General features: G+C 50.3%; 1 protein-coding gene across 2 annotated transcripts in view; it reads left to right on the top strand.

The window, feature by feature from the left end:
• The window catches only part of FAM120A (family with sequence similarity 120 member A), a 121,870-nt gene that overhangs the window by 88,226 nt on the left and 18,956 nt on the right, over positions 1-14,688 (top strand). For both annotated transcript variants that reach the window (XM_077138662.1, XM_077138666.1), the window contains exon 11: positions 7,752-8,001. In XM_077138662.1, coding sequence (XP_076994777.1) covers positions 7,752-8,001 — 250 coding nt within the window. The remainder of the gene's footprint in view (positions 1-7,751; positions 8,002-14,688) is intronic.

Below are 14,688 nucleotides of genomic sequence, written 5' to 3'. Positions count from 1 at the left end.
CCTCTGGGATCTGTCCTGTGACTGCTTGTTGAAGAGTGCTTTCAAAACTACTGCTTTTTTATTTCTTTTCTTTGTGTATATGTTATACTATACAATAAAAAAGTAAAAAAAATTAAAAAGTGACAAAGCGGGGGTCACGGAAGGCAGAGGAAGGGCGCGGGGAGAACAAAGTATTTCGATGTGGCTGAGGTGTGTGGAATAGGACACAGCGTCAGAGAATTTGGCAGAAGTTCTCTCTTCATTTTCTCTCCCCCCTTTTCCTCCTCTCTTCTTCTTTCTGAGGATAGGAGATGGAATAGTTTGATTAGTGTTGTGTTCTTCTTTTGACCAATGGGAAGGATTTAGTAAGATATATCAGGGAAAGGGGGAAAATTGTGCAGCTCCAGGTGAAGTGGCTGTAGGGTATCGGCATGTTCATTAGGAGGGGAGAGGACCCCCTTTCTTGGTGAGGGCACATTAGAGGAATTAGTTTAGGGAAGGGGGGCCAGCTAGTAGCAAGGACAAGGGTTTAGGCCTGGCTAGGGCCTGGGAAGAGAAGGGGGTTTTCTCCAGCTGAGTGGGAGGAACTAAGGCTACAGTTCTGCTAAGTGTAGTTCAAAACAGTAGTTAAGATTTTAAAAGTGATGTTATAAACATTTCTGTTATTGTATAAATGTCTAGCATGCAATAAAAAGAACGAATGATTAATATAGGCACATGGATTATTGGAAATACAGGTGTCCAGTTTGAAATGTTAGACAGTGACCTGGCACCTGCGAATGTGCTGGCCGCGGCTGGGGTCCTTTGTGAAGTCCACGTGAGCAAACTTGGGACCGTCTCTGCCCAGGTTATCTAGGAACTGGGGTTTTGACTTCTTTGTCGGCCAGGGGGAAGGATGGAAGGTTGAATGAGTCTTGTTTCTATTTAGAAAGAGAGTGGTTGGATTAGGGACCGATGCACTGAGCTGAAGAAGAGTTCCCTTCCAGTGGGAAAGAAGGGCAGATTTAAATGACCATTGGCTGGAAAAGTTAAATTACGCCTCTGGAATTTAAATGCTTATTTAGAGAAATGTGTTATTAATGTGCTCTTACAAATAAAAATGGACCTCTGAATGGAAAAGATGTGTAAATTTGCCTGTGTTTAAGGTTGAGCAGCTTCAGTGATGCTGTGATTTGGCTGGCAGGATTTTTTTTTCTTTTTTTTTTTTGCGTGGGCTGGCATTGGGAATCGAACCCGGTCTCCGGCATGGCAGGTGAGAACTCTGCCGTGGAGCCACAGTGCCCACCCTGGCTGGCAGGGTTTGTATCCGCAGCTTTGGAGTCTGGATCCCCAGGCCTTCGTGAAATGCTGACGGGACAGACCTGCTCACGCACGATGACATCGATGGGGGAAGAAGCTTACCTGTCTGTGTTTTTACATCGATGGCGCCTCTCCAGTGCTCGTCCCTGTGGTTGGGATGCCCCTTCTCCAGGGCAGGGCTGTCCTGAGCGGCTTCTGGACGCTGAGCCTGGCGCTGTCCATGTACCCCAGGCTAGCCAGCAGGGCCTGCGCTCCGGTGACCTCCTGGTGCCCTAGCGGCAGGTCTCAGCCCCCTCTTCAGTGCCTACTCTCGGCGTGCTGTTCATGTTGGGGCCAGTACCTGAAAGGGCCGTGAGTTGACACATAGTTCAGTGTCACGAGGAAGCAACACTGTCCCTCTTGAAGCTCCAGCTGGCTCCAGCGGGAATGAAGTTGAGCCCTCAGAGTTTCTCAGGGCGTGCTTGGCTGCCGAGATCTGAAAGCTCAGGATGTCTCATGCTCGTTGTTATCGGCGGGCTGGTACCAGAACCTCCTTCCGGGGCTCAGTGGGAAACGGGCCATGTCCAGCTGAGGCGGCTATGTGAGATGGACCACGGACACGCTTCTGTCCGTGGCCTCGAGAGCAGTGGTCCCGCGCTGGCCTACTTTTCAGGGGAGTGTTGAGTGGGAATATCAAGTCTACGGGGTGATTTTAAAAAATATTTGACCCTCACAAGTTTTAAGACATGCTCGTTTGGAAATCTAGCCTCTTGAGCAAGGCATGTGATGAGCCTCATAATTTACAGTTAATGTGATTTACCATTGTTTCTTTTTTAAACTTATTATATGGTTGAAATAGGATACCTGATCCTAAGAAAAATTCCGGCCTTTAAAAGTCATTGAATTACATACATGCTGTTGATTTTCCATTCCCAAGTTCTATAATTTTATTTTTAAGAAGTCCCTTAGAATATGTTTGTTACTGTTTTTTGTCACTGAAGGCCACTGTGGTGAAATTCTGTCTTAGCAGTGGGGTAAGTGAAGAGAGCAGCTCATATCTACGCACGGGCAGACCGTCCACCCGTGACAAGTGTGGCCCCGGCAGTGTCCGAGGATGCGGGGCTGGCACCAGCCCGCTGCTTCTCCTGCAGCGGCTGGCTCACGTGAGCACAGAGAGGCCGAGCGGGCTTTGTTGGCCCTCCCCCCTCACCAGTCACCGCGTCTCCACCTTCGCCCCAGAGCCCTTGCTGAGGGAGGGCCCCTCTCCCTGCCCGGCCTGCCACAGCCTCCTGCCCTGCGGTTTGCTGTCAGGACCAGGTTGCAGGTACCCTCTGTCCATAGACTGCCACCCGGTGGGAGAGGGGATGGCAAGGAGGGGTCAAATTCTGTTTAAAAGATTGTACTTGAATGTGTAGCCTCAGTGGTAACTGAAAAGTGAAGATTCGGAAGCTAAAACTCAATGATTTTGCACATTTTAAAATTAATACCATCCAGTTGATAAACTGACCTGTCTTCTCGCCTCACACTCCTCTAGCGAGTCTTCTCTATTGTCTCAAAATTAAAGAAGTAAAAGAAACATGGTTATAAAAAGTAGTTGGACATCAGTTACAAACACGAGATAAATTTTTAGAAGTAGGAAGAGTATGTGCAATGAACACTACTTTTATAAAGGGTTTTTGTATGTGTATTTCCATATTTCTTTTAACTATCAAGAAAAGCCAAAAGGAATATTGGTTTATCCCATTCTAGTTTGCTTTAGAAATATTTTGTTTGTGCCCAGAAAGTGAGACTGCTTATTAGGTTTTGTGGTGGGTTATACTGTGAACTGGAGTACCTTAACATGGTCACTATTAGTGTGATTTGACATGTGTGAAAATTGGTTTTCCCCGTCCTCTCAGTGGAGGCTGTTGGTACATTGAACGTCTTTACTTTGAGCAGCTCTCCAGGAGCAGCATTCCTCTTTCCGTTTTGACGGGACCTTGAGTAGCCCTCCAGCACCAGCCGTGCTCGCTTAGGCAGAGTGTGATGACAGGCCAGTCTCTGAAGCTACGCTTTGGGGCTAATATTTATTTCCTAGGTCTTAGTAGAAGTGGGGAAATGAGCAAGGTCAGTAGCATTTGACTGCATATCTAGAGTGCCATGTTCTCCTCCCTACTCTGTGGCTTGTTAAACATTCTGTCTTTGTGGACATCAGGCTGCCTGCAGCCTCAGCTATCCAAGGTTTAAGAAACACGTCTCACAGCATTTACCTTTGCGAGATGGAGGATGTGTCAGCATTAGGAACTGCAGAGCCGGTTGGAGCCTACCTCCTGCTTCCCCACCTATGCTCTTTAGAAGCTGCTGATCAGTTTTCCTGTGCAGAGGAAACAAAAGGCTTCAGGACCCGTTTCGGTTTCTGCCCTCTGAAGCAGCTGAAGTCTTGTTTTTGTTTGTTTGCATGTCTTTTGTTTTTGTTTTTCATAACCCCCCAGGAAACCTCAGCAAGTAATCAACAGCTCTTCCCCAGATACGCCACACGTGTAATATCCACAGATCGCCAGTCCAGCGGGCTCTAGTGTGCAGAGGTCACTGAAGTCCCTTGACCCTGGTCCTGACCTCCAGGTGCTACGTGCTTGCTGTGGCCCCTGCCCAAGCTCTGAGTGCTCCCAGCAGCTCTTTGCACGGCGCGTCGAGGCGCAGCCGCTGCCCAGGCTCTGAGTGCTTCCAGCAGCTCTTTGCACGGCGCGTCGAGGCGCAGCCGCTGCCAGCCCGTGGACTTGGTACCCAAGAGGGGACGTTTTTATTGTCCCTGGGCTGAAATGGTCCCACGATGAGTGCTGTGACAGACTTCCAAGGTGTTGAGTGTCACATACTAACAGAAGGTGATTGAATTCTGTCTGAAAATACTCGGATTTTACTGCAGCTCGTATGTAAGTGTTTTATGTCCTAAAATTAAATTTTGATGCTGTACTTTCTGAAAAGAAAATACGTTATGGATTTTGTGTCCAATAACTTAGAAAATAATTCCCTAGAGTTGTTTTTGCCAATATAAGAATTTGGTTTAGTGTGAGGTAAGGAAGACAATTTCATATTTAGTCTTTTAGAAGTAGACGGCTTCCTGAATTAGCAAGTTCCCCTGCCAGTGGGAAAGACTAGATAAATATTTGGTGACGTGATGCACAGATTTGTCCATCCCAGCAGTGTTTGGAATAGCTGACCTCTGGGATTCTGATATTCTCCTATTTTAAAAGGGTAGCATGAGCAAACCTTTCTAAAATAGCACCATTACGGAGATAGTTTTATTATCCTAATGCTCTTGGCTAATTCAGTTCCCAGCCAGGGTCCCCTCAGGATGTTCTGGAAGTCGGACTGCCTGGGCCCGAGCGGGGAGTCCGTGTCTGACCAGTGATTTTTCAGTGCGTGCTACAAGCCCAGCTTGTACCACAGTCAGTTTTCTGCCCCGTCCTAGTACTTGGTACCGGCCCGGGCTGGGACACGGCAGGCCAGGTGTCCGGGCTCAGAACTTCAGGAGGCCCTTGCTCTCAGGTGGGCACCTGGGCACCGTGTCCACTGCCCTGACCCTGCCACCAAAGGGCACAAAGCTATGAAGTGGTGGTATGCTCAGAAACTCCCCCAGTTAGGCTATTTCCAAACTTTAAAACTAAAGCAAGACATTAGCAACTTTGCTTTTGGAACAGAGCATTTGGGTTAGCTCACATCTATTCTGTCCCGTAAAGACGTGTGTTTTCTAAATTAGATGTGAGCCGGTTTTGTCCTGAGTGTTGGAGGCAGTCGGCAGTAGTGCTGAGAGCTGCGAGAAGGAGCTAGTGCTTCTCTCCTCCTGCGTCTGTATGGTGGCTTTCTCCGCACAGCCCTTCGCCTGAGTGGTCCCAAGCAACCACGGCCGCTCCTGCCTTGTCCAGGGCCTGGCAGCGAGGGCCAGGCGGCGGTTCTCGCAGGCATGCACATGTGGCGTCCTGGCGGGGAGCTGTGCGCGCCCAGGCCCTCAGCGCCCTGTTGCTGAGAGCCACCTGGGACCCAGAGGCTGGCAGGCATGCCCAGGCCAGGAGACCCCAGAGCTAGGACGCGTGCCCTTAGCCTGGAGGCACAGAGTCTCTGTGGGACTTGAGCAGAGGAGGGAGAGAGAGGCCCAAGTGCTCTGAATTTGAGAATGAAAATCCTCTATCAGCAAGTTATTTCCCCACTGAAAACAAAAACCATCAAGTCATTGTTAGAACGATTCAGGAGAGCTGAGAACAGAGCTGAGCAAGTGGAAAGCGCCACGTGGGCCAAGGTCAGGATGGTTTGGCTGAGTAAGAGCGTTTCCTGAGGAAGCCCAAGGGACGCACACCCAATGTGTGTGATCTGTGCTTTGTAAAGTGCACGTGTGCTTGTTGTGTGCGTGCGTGTGGTGTGTGTGTGCGTGTGGTGTGTGTGTGCGTGTGTGCGCGTGTTCCTAGACCTTCAGCATTGGGAGCAAAATCATGAGACAAAGTAGATTATTTCTACAACCAACGGTAAAATCTGTTTGGGTCCCTTAAATAAATCTTTTGCCACCAAAACAAGGGTGTTACATAGAAAAATTTGTTTTGTGCATTTTTGCTTTTTTGTAGCCTGAAGTAAATTCTGTGAAGTAATCTAATAATGCACATACAGTATAGCTCCTTATGAAACCGCCCTTAGCTGTTCTCTCGCCTTAGGGCCAGCAGAGGCAACAGCCTCCCAGGGTGTTGTTGGGGGCGGGGGGCTGTGGGCGCTGAGGGGTGACTCCTGACGTCACTGGTGCTGCCGCGGACCCTGGAGGGGCAGCTGTAGATTGTGAGTCTGAGGGACAGGCTCTGGCCCGGGGGGTTGATGTCACTGGTTTTCTATCAAGCGCTTTAGAGTATTGAGTTAAATACAGATAAGCATGTATTTATACATACTTGTAACCTCTGTTTTGGCTTGATAGATTTTAAAACACGCATTCTAGGTGTTTCAGATTTGAACTTGAAGAAATTCAAATGTCAACGAAAGAAATTTTTTCAATGGTGAGAGTAACTGTTGTAAAAGGGCAGTTTTCCCTGATTGTCGTGTACACCGCTCGCCTCCCCCGGGGCCTGGTCAGAGGGTGCCCCCCCACCCGCTGCACGCGAGACGCTGTCACGCTGCCTCGTCCCTGCAGAGGCCTGTAGGACTGCACAGTGCGCCTGAGAAGGCGGTTTTGTGTGGACGACCACTGCGCGCCTCCACCTGTCTGCCTCCTGGCGTCGTTCCCTCCGCCTGAAGAGGCTGCTCCACGCACGGCATGTGCAGGCGAGGGCTGCGGTGGAGGAGCAGCCCCTCCCTCAGCACGCACCCCGGGCCGGGAGTTCGGACCTTGCAGGACCACCCAGGGGCCATCGGCATTACTTGAGGGAGACTGAACGCAGGTGGAGTAACGTCACCTGGACAGAATCCCGGGTGGAAGGTGGAAAGGAAGTTGGTAACACCAGTGTGGCTCCCGAGCCTGCAGCCGGCGCCCGAGTGGGCTGAGGGTGGGCGGGGCGGGGGGCCTGGCCGCAGGTGGGCTCTGCCTGCTCACCGCGTGCCATCCGCTCTGCCGTCCATGAGGCGTGCTCGCTGGCCCGTGTGCAGCACGGATTGCTGTCCTTTTGCGTCCCCGCCATGGATTGCTCCTTAATTTATTCGGAAACTATGTGGAAAATGTGCATGTCTGTGGGCTTGTGGATTTCTTGACTATTAGTAGTAGAACGATTGTAGATGTGAGGTCATCATTTTTATATTACATCAACTCAGAAATTCTTACCTTTTTTGAGGTGAAATGTTGGAGAATTTTATGCTCTGTCTTAAGTTTTGCTGAATATAATGACTGTCTGTGACATCATCTGGAATTTCAGAACTTGAAATATTGTTTCTGCTTATGGCCTTGCTGGGTTCCGGATCTCATCCCATGGTGGCTAGTCCTTCCAAACTTTCAGATAGAGCCTAACAGCTCTATTTGTTAAAGTGGGAGGCCCTTAAGTGAAATAGCTACCAAATGCAAATTATTTCTCACATCTAATTAGGGCACGTATTCATCTATGTAGAAAAAGAAGTTTGCTACAGAGATTGGGTTTTCCCTGTTGTGATAATCACATACTTACGAGTTACACCAGTTGTCATGACTAAAGCTAGTAATAGACTTTAAACGTCAAAACGGATTTTGTCTAATGTCCTTGATGTCTAGTGTTGGTTAGCCGTGGGGGAGGCAGGTCGCATTTTGATGGAGAGGAAGCTGTAACTGAGAGTCTGACCTACAGGTTAGAGATGGCGTAGCGTAGAGGGATCCACAGAAATGTCGAACTGAGGACTGTGTGGCCCTTTGGTGGCTTACTCACAGGGGACGTGCTATTACATGAGAAATGAAATGTTCAGACTGCAATTGTTAGAGCAATTTTATTTTTTAAATTTTATTTATTTTTAAAATTTTATTTTTAAGACAGGGTGGTGATTCTGGTGTATAATATTTTGTTTTGCTTTTTTCCTGCCTGTAGTTTCACCAGTGATAATTAAAGAATGGGCAGCTTACAAAGGAAAGTCTCCTCAAACCCCGGAACTGGTGGAAGCGCTGGCCTTCAGGGAGTGGACCTGCCCCAACCTGAAGCGGCTGTGGCTGGGGAAGGCTGTGGAGGATAAGAACCGCAGGATGAGAGCCTTCCTGGCCTGCATGAGGTCCGACACGCCGGCCATGCTCAACCCGGCCAGCGTGCCCGCCCACCTCATGGTGCTGTGCTGCGTCCTCCGGTACGCGGGGGCGCCGGGGGTGGGGGGGATGCCCAGGATGCTGTGTCCAGAGCATGCAAAGCTCACACGGCGTGGGACCGGGCTGCGTGCCAGCGTGCACGCTCACCTCACATGGCAGCCGTATTGTAGAAGGGAGAGTGGGTTCGCAGAGCTGGAACCGCGCTCCCGTAGGTTTTCCACGCGGAATGTCACTCCTCAGGCGATCCTGGTTAGTCAGCTCGGGGCTGCGTAACTGTCACCTGGGTGGATTAGGAGAAAGTCTCATCCTGCAAACCACCTGGCCAGCTCCCCGTGAGCTGTGTGCATCCCCTGGTGTCTAAAGCAGCAAACCTGCCCCCTTTTCTTCCAAATCGAGGTGCGCCCTGCTCCCCGGAGACCTTGCGCCTGCCCGGCTGGCGTCAGCTCCTCTGCTTGTCCCGAGGCAGCCGCGAGCAGAGCCTCCCGCTTCTGTGCCCCGTGCCTTGTCCGCGAGCACAGCTCATCGCAGGACCCACTTCGCAAGGCTGCCGTAAAGAAGTGTTCGACATAGGTTTTTTTATTATCAACATTAAATTTGTATTTTAGATTATTTCCATTACCTCTTTAGTTGTCTCTGAGTATAAAAAATACAGCTTGACTAATTCTTATTTTAAAAAAGTAAATTACTCTATCACCATGAATATGGCAGTGTAATGCACTGCATATGTGTAGAAGTGGATAAGTGAGTAATCACAGTTGTACATAAGTGCTGAGTTCTGTGTACAAAATGTATGTGCTAGCATGAGTGAAGTCTTTTCCAATTTTTTATTTTGAAAGCATTTAGGCTTACACCCTCATTGCCAAAGCAGGAGTCCCCTGACATCTTTCACACGTTTACATGGACGTGTTCCTAATAGCTATCGTGCAGCAATCAAACTTAGATTTATACAAAACTTGTATAGTAAAAGTTGTAAAAACTTCCGCAATTACTGCAGTAACTCAAATCAATTCAGCTCAGTTCTGGCTACCTCCCCAGAGCCAGGCCAGACCCCACAACTTCGGGGCCAGCCTCACAAGATGCCCCTCAGCTACCGGCCACTAGTTTAGGGGCCACTAGTTTAGTACTAGTTTAGTACTTCTGACCATCTGGCTACAAATTTTTGGGTTTCCCATCACCCCCTTGGATTTCATGATTCACTAGAACAACTTGCGGAACGCATTGAAAGAGCTGTACTTGGGACTGTCGTTTGATTATAAGGACACAAAGCCAAAAGAAGCAAGCACAGGGTGAGGTCTGGGGCTTTCAAAGGCAGGCCTCCCGGTCCACCCACACGGCCTCTGAAAGCCGCACCTCCCTGCAGAGATGTGTGCTATCCATCTCAGCAGCTCCCTCAAGTTCCCAGGTTTATATGGGTTTCATTGGGTGAGCCTGGGAAGACGAGTCAGTGCCATGTGGTTGAGCTCAGTCTCCAGCCCCTCCCGCTCCCCTAGGTCTGGGGTCCAGGCTGATGTGACTGGCTCAAAGTCCCAGGCCCCTTGTCACGTGATTGGTCTTTCCGCTGGGTGACCCTCCCTAGTCTCATTGGGGCCATCTGCTTGGTATTTGAACTGTTAGGTGGTGTCTTGGGCCCACCATGAATAACAGGACACTCTTATCATGGGAAATTCCAAAGATTCAGAGGTTCCCTCTCCAGGGAGCTGTTTTGCAGACTGCCCTCAGCTCGGGCTTGCCTGGTGCTGTTCTGTGATTAGTTGACGGTTGTGCGTTTGGGGAAGAGGACCCCAGAGGGGAGCGCCCTTTGCATCCCGTGGGCAGGGCGTGGTGCTTCGGCGGAGTTCTCAGGGGAGGGTGCCCTGCGTCTCTCGGTGGAGGTGGCGTGTGCCAGGGTTCTGTGCTGTGAAGCCAGTTTGCCCTCTGCGTATTTGGAACGTGCTCCGTTCTTTGGAGGCAAAGTCCAGCCCACACGCAAGGGTTGGGGGTTGAAGCTCCACTTCTTGGCGGGGGGAGTATCTATGTGTATTACGTGGGGATTCTGCTGTTGGGAAAAGTTGTCTTTTCTTCCTCCTTTATTCAGCCATTCATTTATATGACGCATGAGTATTTGTTTTACTCTTTGTCATTTCTTTGCTCTCCACTCCTTCTTCCTGGCTCTGGGTGCTGGTTGTCCCTTCAGGTTGGCCCCGGTGTCCTTTTGGCAAGACCCTGTCTCCTCCTCAGCGTGTCCTTTCTTTCTGGCTCATCTTGTATTTTTCCTGCCCCAGTCCTAGAATCATCACTTTTCTCAGGAGCCCCACTTTTTTTCATTAGAGTGGTACTTAGAGACCGTCTGTCCCAGCACTAGGGGTGCTCAGGGCTACTGGGTGTCCACTCGGCAGACAGAGCTACAAATGTCTGTGCAGACACTGTGGAAGGTTTGACATTAATTTGAATTGGCATGCGTATCTAAATGTTCACTAGTTTTTTGAGGTTTTTGGTTTTTAAACAATTTGAAACTTAGAGAAAAGTAACAAGTATAATAGAAAGAACTTTCTTCCCTGAACCATTGGAGATGGCTGACTTGATGCCCTGTCACCCCCGAATCCTGGAGTGTGCTTTCCCACATGCACAGTCTCCTGTGGGGCCACAGTGTAGCCGTGAGAACCAGTTCACATTGGTCTGCTCTCCAGAATCTCCTTCACCAGTTCTGAATCGTTTCCGCTAGCAGCGACCTTGATCGCCGAAGGACCCGGTTCAGAGCCTGTGCGTCTGTGCATCAAGTACCTGCGCTCGGGAAGACTCCCTCGGTCTGTCCTGGATACTTGTGGGGACGGCAAGCCAGTTGTCAGGGTCTGTCCCTCGGTCTGGGGTGCCGGCCGGTGCTCCGTGGTTAGATTCGGGGTGTGCGTCTGTGACAGAGGTGTCCCGAGAGCAGAGCTGTGTTCTCCCTGTGTCCACCTGGGGGTGCCCAGTGCCCGCCTGTCCATGGGCCCTGGATGGAGGCCATGTGGGAGCCCATGTCTGCCGGCTCCCCGCTGGGGAGGTACTTTGAAATTTTGTCAATGCTGCATTCCTCCTCAGGATTTCGGTGTAATCATTTATGTATTGCTATCAGCTTGAACTCAAGGTTTCTATTTATTCAGTGATTTATAGTCCATTGCTTGTTGACACTTGGATTACCACCTGTTTGTGCAGTGGCAGTCGTGTCACACACGGGCTTCCTTGAGCCCCAGCTCACTTGCTGCAGGTGTCCCGGCCTTGTCTTGTGCTTGCCCTGCCTCAGCTCTGCAGTCACTGCTTCTCCAGGCTTGGCCCTCAGGACCTTGAGGATGGGGGCCCATTGCTTTTGGGGCGTGGCTGCTCCCAGAAGCTCTGGAGGTGTTGGTGTGTGCGTACCTACACGCACACACACGTGTGCTTCTGCTTCCCACTGGAGCCACACGGCCACACTGCTGCTCCTGCCGACAGCACGGGCGCCATCCCCGTGTTCTGTGTTTCCATCTTGGCAGCGTCCACCTCTGATCTGAGGGCTGGGCCCACTTCCCTTTCACCTGCTCAGGTTCCCTGCGTGCAATCGAGTCTCCCAGGCCTCCCCTCACCGTGTCGGGCTGCCCTTCCCTGCAGGCGTGTCCTCACCACCCTCTGGCCGCTGTTCTCTGCAGTCACCACCTTCCTCATGGGCCACGCAGCCCCACCTAATGGGCTTTGGGAAGGAGGGACAGAACTTTACTCATTTCTTTTCTCTAAAGTTTCTTTAAGTTCATAACAAACTTTAAGGATGATGGCTTATTTAGAAAGACCTTCCTTAATTGAGATTGACTATGTACAACACAATGTGTCAACTTCTTAATTTAATTCCATTGAAATTAGCCAGTGAAAGAGAGGAGGGTTTTTTGTTTTTGTTTCAGAATCTTCTGGGTTACCCTAATAAACTCTATAAAGTATTCAATAATGCTAATTTCATTCAAGGACATGTTTTTATCGATAAAAACCTGTATTGGTCAGAACTTTAAGATGAGGGCTTTCGGTGCCGTAACATCACACAAGTGGTAATAAATCCGGTTACCTTTCATATCTCCTCCTTCCGAGTTCAGCGTGATGGGTGTCGGCCTCTAATCCCACAGAGCCTCTGGCTCACAACCTTGTCACCAACCCAAGGACAGCGCTGTCGGCCCGTGAGGACACACCGTGTGCCGGGGACTCCCCATCTTGGGAGCTGGCGCAAACGTCTGGCAGACAGACAGCACCCCAATGAGCTGCTGGCATGGCAATGGGAGCCGAGTTCGTTCTCCGTGGTTTGCATAGACGTCGTTGACATCCGTGCTCATGTTCACTGTCCTCAGCATGGTGGGAAATTTAGTCCCATCTTCGTTCTTGTCTTGCTGCTTTCCCCTGGTTGGTGCATTCGCTTGGCCGCCCGCTTGGTGCTTGCCACCCGGGGCACACTGTACCAGGCCCTGTGCGAGGCGCCGGGCCACACAGCGAGCCGAGAAGCCCACCTGGTCCCTGTCTTGTGGCACGGGCAGCTGTGCCCGGCTCTCGTTGCAGGCCGGCCTCCCAGCTCACGTTTCTCCCTCTCCTGTGTGCCTGGCGTGCGCGTTTGGTCCAGCGGTCGGCCTGGGTGAGCCTCAACTGACGCTCAGCTCCTCACCTTCTTGGCGTCTTCTCAGAGTTCACTGTGTGTCCTGTTCTCCATGTTTAAGATCATCTTTAGTGCTGATTTTGTTGTTATTCATCTCAGAGGCCGGCAGGCGGACTCATGTGTGAGTTCGTTTCTTCACGTCTTTTTTTCTGTCACATCTGTGAGTTTTGGCAGTCAAGATGCTGATACCGAGTGCCCTTAAAAGTTTGAGCTGAATGACTGGGGGAAGGCGGGTCGCGTTTTTGGTTCTGAAGAGATAGGGTTGTTGTATGCCGGGGCTGGGGCGTAAGGCATCGAGGGAGAGTTCTCCTTCTGGAAAGACGTGCAGTTTTTAGGTGCTGAAAAGGAGTAAGGGCTCCTGAGGGTGGGATGGCTGGGAAGAGGTTTGGGAGAGAGGGAGAATGACTGACAGGACCGAGTCCCCAGAGAGGAGGCGGGCGGGAGGGCATGGAGCCTGGACAGATCGGTGGGTTGACACGTCCATGCAGATGTTTCTCGTGCCATGCCCATCTTCTCCTCCTAGGAGAACACGTTTTCACCTTCGGTGCTTTGGGCCTTTTGGACAAGACAGCGAAGGAGAATGTACTTCGTGGCCTCTGTTTCATTGCTGGGTGTGGGAATCACGTTACCTCCTAAGAATACTGTAGGCCGATTAAGTGGATGGTTTGAAGATTCAGGGTCGTTGAGTTGTTGAGGGGAATAGGAGAGGGAGCTGAGCAAGGATGAATCCAAGGTTGACAGCTGCCTCTGGGGAAGCGACTGGGGGATGAGATTTGATGGTTTCAGTTTCCTGAGTGAGAGCAGAGCCCTCTTGGTCCAGGCTGCAGGTATACTGGGCCAGTGTGAGAGGGTCCCGGAAAACAGAGGTGCCAGTGGAGGGCGGTTTAGACTGAACAGGCCGTGGGTGGGAGGGGTAGGAGATGGGGAATCGAGGGATTGTAGGTGTCCGATGCTGAAGTGCACAGGGCAGGTGGGGAGGCATCTTGCAGGGAACATGGAAGAGCAGAAGGCAGGGTCCGAGGAGGTGGCCCAGGAGGTGAAGGGGGTGGATGTGATGGCGGCACCAGGCCGGGCCCCTTGGGTAGGTGGCTGGAGGGGAGAAGGGTCTGGAATTGCAAGGCCAGGCTGTTACTAACATAGATTTATCTCCTCTCTTTTTATTTTGACCCAATTTTAGACTTAAAGAAAGTTTGTAAGCTTAATACAAAGACTTCTTGGGTGTCCTTTAACCACGTTCCCCGGGTAAAATGTTAATTCTACAATTCCTTTATCCATTTTTTTCTCATTGTGTGTGCGTATTTGAGTTCCTTTAAGGTAATGTAAGTCGCAGACATGATGCCCTTTACCCCTAAGTACTTTGGTTTCTTTTCCTAAAAAACGAGGACATTAGCAGTATCAGAAAATTAATGCTGATACATGTGATTTCAAGATCTAATTCAGGTTTTGCCCATTCTCCCGGGAATGTCCTTTATAGCCAAAGAAACTCTTGGATAATGCTTTGCATATTCAGTTGTCATGCCTTCTTTAATCTGAAACAAATTTTCAGTCTTTTTTTTTTTTATGAGTTTTATGACAAATATTTTTGAAGAGTTGAGACTGGTTATTTTTTAAACCAAGGGTCTGCAAACATTTCTTCTTTGTGGGTCGTGGGCTCTGAGTTGGAATAATCCGCTCTGCACTTGTGCAGACGCAGCCATGGGCCTGGCATTGTTGTTTCCCAATAAAAGTCTATTTATGAACGGCACCTGCCCAGATGGAGGTCTGCCAGCCCCATTGCAGCTCATTCTCGGCGCAGGGGTGTCAGCTGAGTTTTGGGCTCCCCCCTCCCCTCCTTGATTAGTTTGTCTTGTGCATTTTTGGCAGGAACGCCACAAAAGTGATGTGGTTTTAGTACGTTTGAAAATAGCTTTTGCTTTTGATAGAACGGCGTTTTCATGGATTGACTTGGTCACAGTGCTGTTTACCTTCATGTGTCCTAAGGCTGGACGTGCAGCGGTTGCAATGGATGGGGAGGAACAGCCGTCAGACTCCTGGGAGTCTCGATAGCAAAGATGAGTAGATGGAACCAGCGCCGCGGGCGGCGTGTAAGAGTCGTGAGAGCAGATCATTC

Source organism: Tamandua tetradactyla, chromosome 2 (genome assembly GCF_023851605.1).
Source record: "Tamandua tetradactyla isolate mTamTet1 chromosome 2, mTamTet1.pri, whole genome shotgun sequence".
In the NCBI taxonomy this organism is placed as follows: Eukaryota; Metazoa; Chordata; class Mammalia; order Pilosa; family Myrmecophagidae; genus Tamandua; species Tamandua tetradactyla.
Note: the sequence above shows the minus strand (reverse complement) of the source record. Positions and strands in the feature narration are given on the sequence as shown.